The sequence below is a fragment of the Pan troglodytes genome, chromosome 6, assembly GCF_028858775.2.
Source record: "Pan troglodytes isolate AG18354 chromosome 6, NHGRI_mPanTro3-v2.0_pri, whole genome shotgun sequence".
Lineage (NCBI taxonomy): Eukaryota > Metazoa > Chordata > Mammalia > Primates > Hominidae > Pan > Pan troglodytes.
The window spans coordinates 25965605-25980455 of record NC_072404.2 but is presented as its reverse complement, the minus strand read 5'-3'; the positions used below and the strand labels follow the sequence as shown (position 1 = coordinate 25980455).

The 14851-nt window shown below is 36.5% G+C and overlaps 1 protein-coding gene across 12 annotated transcripts in view; it reads left to right on the top strand.

Annotated features, from left to right (window-relative positions):
• The window catches only part of MACC1 (MET transcriptional regulator MACC1), a 78811-nt gene extending 64248 nt beyond the window's left edge, over positions 1 to 14563 (top strand). For all 12 annotated transcript variants that reach the window (XM_063815246.1, XM_063815250.1, XM_063815242.1 and 9 more), the window contains one exon: positions 12999 to 14563. In XM_063815246.1, coding sequence (XP_063671316.1) covers positions 12999 to 13211 — 213 coding nt within the window. In that variant the 3' untranslated portion in view covers positions 13212 to 14563. The remainder of the gene's footprint in view (positions 1 to 12998) is intronic.
• Positions 14564 to 14851: the final 288 nt, after the last annotated feature.

Sequence of the window (14851 nt, the reverse complement as noted above, 5' to 3'; positions counted from 1 at the left end):
AAGTAACACTAATGTAATCAAACCCATACCACATTCACGGATTCACTGGGGGAATGTCCAAGATGATCCACTAACTGAATCACTGCACTAGTAACTCATCAGTACTATCTGAAATAAACACACACACTCTTAAAAGGCATTGAGAGCCTTTAAAATATTGATGTTTCTTCTTTTGGATTTCATATTCTCATGGCCTTTGATCAATGAATTAATTGATCAAATTGGGCCAGTAAGTGGGGATGGCTATAAGAACTTGAGTCATAAAACAGGTAAATTTTGAAGGTGGGAGACAGGATCAAGTCAGGACAATAGAGGAAGACATAATGATATGTACTTATCGGCCTCAGGCATAAACTTAGTCACTTGCGATAACTAATGCTCAGGGACAAGAAGTATTAAGAAAGTGGATGTAGAGCCACTGGTGATGAGAGATTGATAACTAAGAGCTTCATTATCTCCTTCACAATGTTGCCTACAGTAACTACAGGCATCAGTTGCAGAATGTTAGCACTTAGTACAAAGTAAATATTTACCATGAAAATATTGTTTTTATCAAAACAAATGTATGCTGTTAGGCACAAGTTAAACACATATTTTTCTCCAGATTACCATAAAGAACTGGGAGTCAATTTTTATTGAATTAAATAAATAAAAATATTCCAGTGAAGGGCACATGTAAAATATTCTGAATCTTTCTCTCAAATGAACAAGCATTTTGAAGATATTTATGTTTAAGGAAATCTTCTCTCTATTAGAGATGACTTGGTGATGGCAGAAGCTGTATTCTTCACTTTGTTTTTGGCGTAGATCTGGGTATTAATTTTTGGAGAAAATTTTCTTACTTCGATGCAACCATTCCAGTTGGGTGAACAGGGCAAAGCCACCTTTGCATGAAAAGTAGAGTCAAATCAAGTCAGCTGAATTCCAGCAGCTGCAGTGGAAGTGTCAGCAGGCTGGTTTCTGAGTTCCTGCAGCCTGGCTCTCCAGCCAGGACTTCTCCAAAATAAGACTCTTTAGCCAGGAGCAACCAGGGACTGAGGATGTCTTTCCCCTCAGAGACTACATTTATCTCCATAAACTTAGAAGGGCATTACAGCCTATAAATAAGCATAATATAGCATTTGGTGCAGTACACAAAATGGACTCAAGTGTTTACAGAATGAGATGAAAGATAGGAAGCCTTTAAGAAGGAAAAACAAATATTATGAGGGATACGCTCTTCTGATTCGGACATTTCAGTTAACTGATGAAAAAGTTGTCTAATTGAAAGCAGGACCTTTTTTTCTTAATAAGGTTCTGTTTTGAAAGAGTTTTGTTGAGAGTTATTTATCAGAGTTATTTATTCTGTCAGCCTCCTTAAGCATCTGGCTTCTCTCTAATTGTGGTTGTTTATAGTTTGTCTTCCCCTAAATCTTGATGGAGGCCAGCAAACCACCCACTTTTCCATTATTTACTTTTGCACAGCCCAAATCATAAATGACTAAGTCTTTGCCTGAGGCTGATAAACACTCAGAAGCAGAAAGGAAAGCCCCTAGGTGTCTTTCTATGATAGTTCAACTTATTGTGATTAATAGTAATAGTCATCACTCAGATTCATGTTATTAAATACTTAGAAAAATCCACAGTATATTGGCCTGAGGTCATTCCAAATAATATACAGAAATCTTACCTACGAGGTCACTTAACTAATGGGTAAATATATGCTAATTTCCAACCTCCTAAAAAATAGCTGTATAATTTTTCTCTTTGGGAGGAGATTCCTAAATATGATCAATTTACAATTCAAGTAGTTGATTTCAAAGCACACTGGTATTAGTTCTGGGTAGGGGGTGCAGAGGGAGGGAAGTGCACTGGGGCAGGGAGATAATTAGGTCTAGCGGTTGCTGGGCCGCTTTTTTTCCTGTATGTCATTTCCTCAGAGGGCACACACTCCAAAAACTGCCTTCTATGTGTGCCAATGCCTGCAGTTGGGCTGTTCCGCTTACTTTCTCTCCTTTAACTTCTTTCTCTTCCCTTTGTTCTATTTTTATTGTATCTTAGGGAGAGTTATCTGGCACTGACTCCGTGACAGGCACTGTTCTGGAAATATTACAAAAATTAATTAATGTAATCCTTTCAATAAAAACTCATGGGGCAGACACTAATATCTAAGATATAGAGAGGATAAGTAACTTGCTTAAACACACACAGCTAGAAAGTCCTGGAACCATGTTTAGAGCACAGACATTTGACTTCAGAGTCCATGACTTTAACCATTACACTCTGTCCATCACTGTTTAATATGGTGACTATGTTGCAGAGTCAGAAGGTGCGGCCAGGGTTAAGCAACTTGTTTCATTTTTTATTTGTCCTCTTTTCAGGCCATGTCAAGTAGCCATGATACTATCAAAAATTGCCTCAAAATTAAATCTTTACCAAGCCTCAAGCTGGTTAAAAAATGAAGTATATTAATAATAAATTTGTGAGATTTTCTGAACACCTTAACCATTTCTTAATTTTTTCTAAGGTGAAGAAAAAGCCTCTCTTTGGAAACTTTTGAGAATGTCACTTTTGAAATTAACCATCTCCTCAAGTTAAATTTTAAGAAATGTTACTCGACTTTTCTAATGACATGGTAATTACTACATAAAAGCAAAGCTGTAAAGCTTGGAATCTGATAATAAGCAAAGTATGGTTTTCAGAGTATTTCTTTCAGAAAAAATGCACTTACGCTATACAAAGATGTCACTATTGCCAAGGTTCTTCCGTGAAAGTTACTGAAAATTTATTGGAGTTTTCTGAATATATTTAGAGTTTTAATTTTTTAAAAAAGGAATCAATAGAATATTAGAAAAATAGCTCACTTTTTAAATGTTGAATTTTACAAGGGGACATGCTGGGGATTCAGAGATAAGAAATTCACTGGCCTAAATTGGGTGCTCTTCACTTAGCCTTCTAGGGACGGTTACCACAAATGACACAGTACTTTTTCTATGGCTCCCTCATTGGCCCCCTTGCTTAACAATATAGATTATGCCATTTTTATCTTGTTTAATAAGGACACATATTCACCAAGGACACTAAAGTTTCACTTCCTTTCTTTTTTTTTTTTTTTTTTCTCCTTTGAGACAGTGTCTGGCTCTGTCACCCAGGCTGGAGTGCAATGGCACAATCTCAGCTCTCTGTAACCTCCACCTCCCAGGTTCAAGAGATTCTCCTGCCTCAGCCTCCCAAGTAGCTGGGATTACAGGCGCATGCCACCATACCTGCCTGATTTTTGTATTTTTAGTAGAGATGGGTGTTTCACCATGTTGGCCAGGCTGGTCTCGAACTCCTGACCTCAGGTGATCCACTCACCTCGGCCTCCCAAAGTGCTGGCATTACAGGTGTGAGCCACCACTCTGGCCTCACTTCCTTTCTTCAATTACCTTTGCCCACTGGGTTCTACCTCAGCCACAGGCACCAATAGTCCTGTTGATAATAGTTTCTTATCTGACCTGCCAGAATGGGCCACTCTCCCAATGGAAGCCAGCGAAGTCAATGTTCCTAATGGTAATTTTTTTTCGTCTCGGAAATTACTCACCTGTAGAGATTCATAATTGGGAAGATGTATTTTAAGTCTATTTGTAGTCACCATTTAATCAATGCAGATCTAATACTCCTTTGTATCTTCTATTCACAACCTGTTCCTCATTTTCTGACTGGCCGCTGGAGAGTTCAAAGTACTTTGTTCCAAGTCTAGATTAAAGATAAGAAAGTTGTTGATTTTCAAGAAGTTTTAGTCATTTTCTATAAGTGAATGAATTCCACATGGAATTCTTTCCACTTATTTAGTATCTTATATCTGTGTCCTAGCCTTCAGTATTTAATTCATCCATATACTTAACGCTTATTCTGGGTCTATCAGTTCTGGACATTGGTTTAGGAGCCGTAAAAAACACACAATATGATTATTTTTTCCTTAAAAACCAGGTTTTACTTTGGCCTGGGAATTGGGATAAACTGTTAATATTTGAATTGTTATAATATTTCTTAAAAGTATAGGACTAGATGACAATGGTAATAGTTGTAACTTACCAAATGTTCATTGTCAGCTAGTCATTATGAGCATTTTCTTTACAGTATCTCTATTATTTCAATATACTTTGTAAGGAAAACATTATAGCCATCTGCTCTTTACATATATACAAACTGAAGGTGAATGTATTTGTGTAATTTATCCAGTTACATGGCTATTAAGTGCAAGTACTTAGATCTGAATTCACGTTGTCTTATATGAAGTCCTAACCACTGTATTATACTAATGATAAGCCCTTTCAAATTTAACTTACTTAAAAAATATCAGAGTGGTGAGGAGTAATTAGGAGACATGCTAGCTTTGAAGGATGGGTGGCCTTTGAGTAATTGGAGAGGAATAGAAGTAGACTTCAGTGCTTCTAAATATCAGTGAGCTCTAGGGACCACTGAGAAGATGTGGCCTGGAGGGGAGAGTTCACCTTAATAATTACTGGGTGATGTGGTCAGGTACATATGTTGGTATCAATGGAGGGGAGTCTTCAGCGACTACCAGAGCATAGAGGTTAAGATTCTTGGCTGGACTTCTGTTCCACCTCTACCATCTATCAGCCCTCAAGCCTTGGGCAAATTACTTTACTTTTCTGGGAATCTATTTTGTGTGTCTGTGAAGTAAGGAGAATAATACTATCTTACTGGATGTTTAGAAGATCAAACGAGATAATAAATGTGTAATATTTGGGACAATGTTTTGCATATTGTAATCACTAAATACATATTATTTATTATTTTAATGAAGAGGAAGAGGAAAAGGTGAATTTGACAACTATATAACTTTGAGTAATTTTTGGAAAATAGAATAAAATACACTGTTTTTTTTAGTAATGTGACTGAGAGTGCCTATAGGAAGAATGTAAGGAAAAAGTTAGCAGTTATTTCAAGGTTTCTCATCTGAGAAACTGGCAGAATAGCAATGCATGGAAAAAAATGAGATAAAGTCTTGGCTGATCAGCTTATTTCTTATGGGCTTAACAACATTTAATTTTCCTTGGAAATTATCTCTCGCAAAAGTTAAAAGAAATGTCCTTGGGCTATATGGTTTTCTGGCTTACATGGCAACTTCTGGATTCTGCTTACAGGGATGTTGAATTATAAAGGTCTGTATCAGGGCCTGGTTCAGTTCTAGCCTTGGTACTTAATTCTTTTGTTTGCTGTTCTTTTGAAATGAGAAATATATTTATAATTTCTTAGAGAAGGGAAAAGTATTATATGGAAATTCACATACCAGTTGTAAAATGTATAGAATGATATCTCACATCTCCATTGTTTGAACTAGAGATTTGGCACAGTGATGTTATTTAGATTACCACTGTCTACTTTGTACAATTTAGATTACCATGTCTACTTTGTACAATTCTATACTTGTTACAAACTTTAATTTGAAAAAGATACTCCATTTTGGGAGGAATGAGGTAGGAAAGAAAACAAAGATAGCACAGTGAAATTTCTGGGGTAACACATTGTATTCCTATGATCTTTGACTTAATTCTATATTATACATTGAAAATCAAATAGAAATAACATGCATATTAAGTTAAACATTATTAAGAAAATTTAAAATGGATTTAAAGACACTATTTAATTTTGACTTTAGGTTTTCTTTCTCAAGCTTTAGTACTAGGGAACATAAACAATAAGGAATTTCAGAAAACCAAAATCCAGCTATGTGTAAGACCAAAATCAGCATTTGTTAGAACTGCTTAATAATGAAATAAAGTTGTGGCAATACTTTAGTAAAATGGCCCTAGATTTATAGCAAGGTTACCTGGGTTCTTTTCCTGGATAGTTGACTGTGATTTTGTTTCTTAACTTTAAACTCAACTATAATTAGCATTAATTGAGCACTTGGTGTGTGCCAAAAACATTTACATCCATTCCTTTGTATACTTAGCAATTCTTTTATAGCATTGGGGACACCTTTTTTCTCATTTGCCAGAAGGGGAAAGCAAGGGCCTAAAGAAAGTTGATAGCTTACCTAAGATCCTGGAGCTACTAAACCAAGAGTCTAGATTTAAACCAAGATGTGTGCCTCTAAATCCAGAGCTCTTGACACTGTATTTTTTCATGTGTTTTAATGTTTACATTGAAAAATTAAATTGAAGAAGCCCAGTTTCTTTAAACATTGGTGTCAGTTGTCTCCATGAATATATGTTTTTGGCAGGGGCATGGGTGGCAGTGGCGATGAGGAGGCAATGAGGAATCCTCCCAACTAGGAATTGGTAAGATGGCTTAACCAGCAGGTTTTCCTATAATGTTAGACTATTTAAGCAGATGCACTAGCAAGGAATAGGTCCTCTGTCTTCCTCTGGCTCATGCTTAACCCCTGAAGTTCCAAGTGGTTATTCTCACCCAAATTTAGCTGGTTGTCCTCAAATAGACTTTTTCAATGGAATCTTGTGTCAAGTTTTAACCAAGCAGCATCTCCCTCGTGAGGACATAGGGGCCCCCAGATATGTTAGCCTCCCTTCTCTTCTGAAGACAACAGCAATCTTACCTTCAACAATATTTATGTACTTACTAATTATAGGTAATGTTAAATGTTAAATGTTAAAGCTTACCTGAATATTGTAAATGATGTCCTGAGGATAGAACACATGAAATAATCATTAAGAAGGCAACCTTGCCTTAATACTTCTTCAGCTAATGGTACTGAAAATGAAATGTTGTTCCTGTAAGTTTATAGGAGAAGTAAGTGGATTACTAATCCTTTAATGTGACAAAATGTAATTATCCAAAAGTAGTTAAAACCAATTGCATTCTTTATGCTATTCGTATTTTATAAGCCAAAAAAAGACATACAGTGCTATGCTCAAATCTGAATTTCTTCTACTCATGTGGCATTTCATTTTCTAGTGCATTTTCTAATGAGTCTTATTGGCTTCTGGGAATGAGCACTCTAAATTTGGAAAACTATATATTTTTTGCCTTTATTCCTATTTCATTTCTTTTGGCATCCCACTTATTACTTTTTATTGCTCCATTACTTTTTATTTTGTCCTGTAACACTGAAAAGATAACCTAAGACACACTTCTTCCACACAAAAGCTTGAACTTTGGAAAACTGCTCAACTTTGTATGTTAAATACTTACTCATGCTGCTGCCCTTTTTTATAAAAAGAAAAGCACATAGATGAAAATGAACAACTATGTGCTTTTATCAGCCTCACGCTTCCTATTCAAGAATGAAACTGCAACATCATGAAGTTACCATTAAAAATCTAAGAATAGAGGCATAAGAATGCAGCCTATGTATTAAATATTTGTGATAGAAATGAGAAGGCTGAGATAATTTTTGTGGTTAAGAATAATTTAACAACTAAAAAACAAGCCCTCCTGAGAGGGCTTTCCTTTAGATTTTTCAAAACACAAGTGCAGAGTTTCTGCATATCTTTTCTAATCATAACATTGAGCAAGAGAGGAAGAACTATTTTTAAACCACAGAATAGATACAAGACAACATAAATCTGGAAGAGATCTTGGCTGTCTGCAAGTCCTTTCTAGCCTTCGGAGGATTAAATGTTAGTCAGTCCGGAAAGAAAATTATTTATTCTACGCATTTTATTCCTTCAAACATTTCCAGAAAAGATGACTTCGTTTTCTTTGTAATTTATTACAAAATTTAGAATTTTTTGTGACCTTACCGGGTAGATATTTTAGGGCAAATTTCATAGAGTTTATTGTTAATTAATGTACACAAATTACCTCTTATGTCTCTGCCTTGGATAAAATGTATTTACTGTTTAAGAAAACCAGAATGAAATGAGATAAAAATTGCAGAAAAAATAAAAGTACCTTTAGAACTTGTGTCCAAATGTTCATATATCTCTTCCACAAAGGACAATTAAACAACTGATTAGCCTATTTACTGTATTGAAGAGACCTGGACGATTAATCAGGTTTTTTTAAGGCAAAGCTCAAATAGAGATTTACTTTTTTTTTTTTTTTTTTTTTTTTTTTGAGATCCAGGCTGGAGTGCAGTGGCATGATCTTGCCTCACTGCAACCTCTGCCACCTGGGTTCAAGCGATTCTCCTGCCTCCCGAGCAGCTGGGACTACAGGCGCGTGCCACCACGCCTCACTAATTTTTGTATTTTTAATAGATACAGGGCTTCACCGTAATGGCCAGGCTGGTCTCGAACTCCTGACCTCATGATCCACCCACCTCAACCTCCCAAAGAAGTGCTGGGATTACCTGCGTGAGCCACCACCCCCAGCCTAGAGATTTACTTATTAAGGGAAAACATGGTTCCCCCAATTTAATATTTATTATCAGTGTATTAAGTACATAACTCTTGACAAATGCTTTTGTTCTCATTCCTTCTCGATTTCTCATGATACTTGCCCCTCTAATTTTGTGCCCTAACTCCATAATGATTTTAACATCCTTTTGTATTTATGTTTCTGCCAAAGGAAGTTAACCTTTCTTCTTGGGTGCTTTATATATGCTACCTCTTTAAGCCTCATTAACCTTAAGTTCTCCGTATGGCAAAGCTAAGATTCAAATCCAAATCCCCTTGCCATCATAGAATATTACTTTAAAAATTTTTTTTCTTTTTAAAATACCTCTATTTTCTACTGCTGCTTGTTCTGGTAGGATATTACTTTTTAAATTTGTTTTTCTTTTAAAAATACCTCCATTTTCTACTGCTGCTTGTTCTGGTTCTGTCTCTCTTCCTTTGACACTCAAATTTCAGATGTGACCCATTTGTTTGGTGTCTTCCATTTCTTTGATACCTGTTTGTACCTGTCGTATGCCCCCGACTATTCTCTTGAAACTGCCTTCTCCAAGTTACCAAAGTCCTGCTAATTTCCAAAATCCTGGATTTGCCAAGTTTTTCTTTATATTCCCACATTGTTGATGTTACAGGTAGCAGTGGAGGTAACAGAAAAGGGAAGTCCTCAGTGTTACACTGGCATATGTTTAACAACCAACCCTGCAGAGGGAAAAAATCTAAACTTATAGCTTTTGTTAATGTTCTTAGTGTAAATATTCCGATCGTACATCATTTTAACCTACCATTGTGGTGTCACTGGAGTTGTGGAACATGGAGTTGGGAGGATATCCAGGGAGCTTGTGTGAGCTGGCTCCAGCAAGCCAATGCATGTCCTTTTTGGGATGTTATTATACTTCTTGGCTTTTGCAAGATGAAGCATGTGATTCACTTTCTTTCCCTTTGACTCCAGCTTCTCCCCATCCTTTTATTGCTTCTATTTCTCTCTTGTAGCCACTAATAATTGACTTAGTTGAGAATTAAATTTTGTATCCCTTTTTTCTCTTCCTTAGCGTTTTCTTCTACTCTCATGTGTTTTGCCATCCCTGTAGCACAAGTGATGCTAAACCCTTGTCTGTCCTCTCAAGGTCATCTCCTCATTCCAACTGTAATTTTTTATCAGATACCCTCCCTTTTGCTTGACATTCAGTAGGGCTGAAAATAGGCTCTTTAGCTTGCCCTTGGCAAAAAAATAAGTATCTTCTTCTCTATTCCTATTAAGAAGTATAAATGCAAACTATATGCCAGATACTTCATGAGGTATTTTGAACACAAAATTTGGGAATGATTATCCATATTTTATAGATTAAAAAAATTCCAAGCTGAAATAGCTTGATTAGTTTATCAAATTAACCTATCAAATAGGCAACAGAACTCAGATATAGACACAGGACTCTGACACCCAAACCTATCTTTCCATCATAGCATCAGTGAATACAACAATCATTTTTTCTCACACTGATTTAAAATATGCAAGTAATTTTTGAGTTTTTCTGTTATTATCACATCCTATTTAATCCCTTGTGCCAGTGTTTGTGCAAGTGTCTATCTCCTTCCTTCCTACGCTATAAGCTTCTAAAAGCAAGAGTCATGCAATATTCATCATTTTATTTCTTACTGTAACAAAATTTATTGTAGTGGAAGATACTCAATAAACCTTGATTTGATAAGCGAAATAGTTAATGAACAATGATAATGTTGAATATTTTCATTGTATTTATGCTATAAAAGTGTTTCTGTATCATCTTTGTTGAGAGCTACCAATGATTTTGTATACAGAAGATGAATTTTTGCACCAAAGGAATATTCATGTTTAATTTGCTGCAATGAGGAAGAACAATGGAATACAGAGTATGCTCATATTTTAGTGTAAATCATAAAGTTTACCAACGCCCTATTGTTTTCAGCCCAGTGCTCTTTTACCCATTTCTAGCCAGATTACAGTTTACACTCCAGGGAATCTCAAATCGGTTTAGGGCAATATTCCCCCTTGCATTTCAGACAAATTCAGGGGACTCTTGGGAAGTCTTTACACCTTCAAAAATCTTAATTAGGGCCTAGGACTCAGTATTGTACCCAAATTTCTCTGATTTGCAAGAGCTATCGACACTACTCTGTTGTTAGTACAAATTGCCAAATGTAGGGCTGGGCGTGGTGGCTCATGCCTGTAATCCCAGCACTTGGCGAGTCCGAGGCGGGCGGATCATGAGGTCAGGAGATCAAGACCATCCTGGCCAAGGTGGTGAAACCCTGTCTCTACTAAAAATACAAAAAAATTAGCTGGGCATGGTGGCGCGTGCCTGTAATTCCAGCTACTCGCGAGGCTGAGGCAGGAGAATTGCTTGAACCAGGGAGTGGGAGGTTGCAGTGAGCTGAAATCACACCACTGCACTCCAGCCTGGGCGACAGAGCGAGACTCCATCTCCAAAACAAAACAAAGCAAAGCAACAACAACAACAACAAATTGCCAAATGTGAGGACGTTATGTGGTGCTCTGCATAAGTGCATGAGTAGATGTGTCATCGGACCTTTCCTCAATCTGTAGTTTCTATTTTTTGCATCACCTGTGGTATTTCCTGCCCTCAACAGCATGGAGAAGCTGCTTCTTGATTGAGTGTGCCTAAGGGCTCCTCTCTACATAGCAATTCACAGTCCTGCAGCAAGATAGGCCATAGATACAGAGCTTTTCTTCCCATGAAAGTAGGTGGGGCCATATTGGCTGCTTTTGACTATAAAAGTATTTGAATCTGTAGTGTAGTGGACAACCCCAAAATTACCCATTTATAATTCTCGAGACGTCTGTTTCCTGCGATGCTTTACACTAATCTACTATGCCATCCCCTTTTTACAGAAATGTTTTAAGTTGCTGTTTATCATAAAATATCTTCAAATACATCATTTATCAGACACAATCACTAGCAGACTTAGAACAGTCTTAGAAGCCTTTAGCTATAAACCCCATTATTTTAAAAAATACGTGACGATTTGAACCAGTTCGTTGAGCATCAGGGACTTTTAAGTGAATAGAAGGTAGTATCCACGTCTCAGAGATTTTACAGACAGAATATACCCACTACAGAATAATCTATTTGTTTAGTGATTCTTTGCAACTGAGCAGTGACAACCAAGATTGAGTCTGACAAAAAAGGTTCCATTGCTATGTCTCAACTGATATTCCATTGTTGAGAAACTAGTGGCAATTGTACTTTGAGAAGTTTGATTTCAATGTAAATCTTCAGAAATATAGACGAGCAGATGCCTCATTCACATTCTATCAGACATAGAAGATAAAATTATTAATCCAGTTGGTGAGGGTAAAACTTATGTACAAAAATCTGAGATGATTTTTGTTGCTGCACCATATGCCGATATGGCATAACTTTGATAATTGTCTTTTATTCTCTACCTTGCAAAATTAAGCTTTGTCAAGAGAGATGATGAAATGGCTGTTCATGGCTTCCCAGGAATGCCAGTTTGGACAAATAACATTAAATTGTCCTTAGAGCCTTTTATGTGGATTGAATCAAATACATAATGGAACTCCCTATTTAGGTCTTTAATTCTTTTAACTTTAAAATTAGACTATATGAGGATATTGGAGGATGGTGAAAATTATATGCCAAGGCTTTAGTTCATGTGATATTACTGAACTGTGATAGAGGTTCTGCTTTAAAAGGGCAGTTCTGCATGATATTTAGCTCGGAGTCTATGTTCCTACATTTTGCAAGTGATAGAATCACAACCAAATTAGTTCAGTGAACCCCCAAAATAAGCAAATAATAAAGTTTATATTTCAAATATTCCAATTACAAGTGCAGAGTTCATTTTGTTGTTTCCCTAGAGAAAATTCATTTTAAGGTGCTGTGTGTGTGACGTGTGTGTGTGTGTGCGTGTGTGTGTGTGTATTCTACAATTTGTCTTATTTGGTCTGCCTTTGTCTCTATTCTCCCTCTAGCCTGGTTGCCTTGGTTACCATTACATGCATGCTTGTATGTGAAGTTTCTCTTTGACGTACATTTATTTCTATGGAAACAATGACATCATTGGTATGGGTAGGTGCTTAGGAAAAGCAAAAAGCAGCAGCATTGAATATTGGTTTTTCTTTTGATTATAAAATATATCATGAAATAAATATTTTAAATTAGAGAACTATATTTTTGCTTTCATCTTGACTTGATCAAGAAGCTAGATTTTTGCTTGTTTATAGACTTGCTCGAGTAAAATCATTTAAAATGTTAAATATACTATTTCTCTCCTGATATATTATTTGGTGTCATAAAACTCACCACAGATAGGTATAATAATAATAATTAACTTTAGAAGTCTCTCAAATAGTAAAAAGCCTATCTCAATAACATTTGTTACCATCAAAAAATTGTGCAAGGAATTTTATATTCACATTTAGGCAACAGTAATGTATAGATGATGGATCAAGGGAAAAAAGGCCCTATTTGTAGTTATTATTTTTTAAATCTCTAGTTTTAAAAACACAGGGATATGACAGGAAGCTGATAGTTATTAAACCATATTTTCTATGACATCAAATAAGTCCATGTGTAATTGGTATTCCGTTTTATTTTAAATCTTAAGAGGCTTTTTACATCTTTTTTGTTAAAACGATTTTCCTCTCCTTTCTACTTCCACATTACTCCAATCTATTTTTTTTCTTTATAGATGATGTGGAAACCTGCCTATGATTTTCTGTATACCTGGAGTGCTCACTATGGAAATAACTACAGAGATGTGTTACAAGACCTTCAATCAGCTTTGGACAGAATGAAAAACCCTGTGACTAAACACTGGAGAGAATTAACTGGAGTTTTAATACTAGTAAATTCTTTGGAGGTTTTGAGAGTAACCGCATTCTCCACTTCTGAGGAAGTATAGAAACAAAGGGTGTGTTTTTGATGGGAGGGAAAATGAGGTAATGGTGTGTGTGTGTGTGTCTGTGTGTGTGTCTGTGTGTGTGTAAGAAAGAAAGAATCTCAGAAAAGCATTATATTACTTTTCTTCATGCTCAAAACCAATATTTTTTTTCTGATGAAAGCACAGCCTAACTGATAACCAAGATGGGTTTTATCCTCAAATATGTGTTTTTGTGTATGTTTCAAATACAAGTATTAGGCTGCTTTGTTCTTAGAAAGGAAAGAAAAAAGAAAAGTGCCCTCTCTCTCTTTCAGTGTTATTTTAAATTTATTAAGTCAAAGCTGTTTGAATAATTACATCACACAGATATCTGGGTAAACTAGAGACTATCAACATGAACAAGGCAGTGTTCCCAGGAGGCAGCCAGAAAGAGGGGAAGCAAGCACACACCCTGTGGCCAGTCACGGCTGCCCGCTTTCCACACCTGACCTCTTCAGTTCATCAGTGGGGTTCACCAGCATCACCCCCATTTTTCATGGGGAGAAACTCAGAAGTGGAGAGAACGTCTGAGGCTACATAGCCAGTACAAAGTAGGTTTTCTGCTTGAAAAACCTGTTTCTATTTCTTTTTAAAAAATCATAATGCATAACAGAATAGTAAAAACAAAATGCATGTTAAGACTTGCAGGGAAACAGTCGCCGTTTCATTTTAAGTGAGACTTGCTACTCTTTTTCATCGTCTCTTGAAAGACTGACAGAAGGAAAATATGACTTATCAGAAATCTGTTGTCTGCATGCATGGACCTAGTGTTTTCATCAGCTCCCTTCAGCATCTTGGGACTTCTCTAATCCTGCCTAATTTGGGACTTTTTCTGCAGGATTATAATGTAAAATAGTTCTTTAGCTCTTGGAGATTTTTAATAATACGAGTTATTAAAAACCACCACCACCAGAAACTTGATTAACTTGATTACCCTGTTGAGTAGAGAGGTCTTAACCACCAAAAACACTGATATCTTTATGTTGGCATGCTCATGCAAACACGTGTGTGTGTGTGTGTGTGTGTGTACCACAGTGTTTTATAAAGCACAGCCTAATTGATTATATAGGACAAAAATTGTACAGGACCCTGGGTCAGTATAAATGCTAATGGCTGGCAAAGTTCACAAAGAGATGTATTGTGCTTACTTCTCTGTTCAATCCTCTGGTTGCCTGCCAGTGTTTATGTGTGTATTTGGACAGACATTCATTTATTGTCATTCAGTCAATAGGTAGAGTATATGTGTCTATTTTTTGGCAGGCATATAGATGCTTGGGGCTAATGGGAAAAAACCAGCATGAACTCTGACTTTAGTAGTGCTAAGTAATAGAAAATTTTAAAAAATGACACCGTTAAGTAGAAAATGGCATGCATACTAACAGTTGCAATGGAGAGGCTGTGATGCTACGAGATATAAACGTAGAGATGCCATCATGTGAAACTGGAAGTGGGGGTGGGTCAGGGAAATTTGTTCTTGGAAAGAAATAATGAACCTCAAGGAAGAGTAGGCATTGTCCTGGTGTGGTGGGGTGTAAGCGGTGATCCCACAAAGCACTGAAGCTCTTAGATGGGTGGGAGCTGAATAGGTGCAGATAGCAGGGGCGAAGGAGTCAAAGGATAAA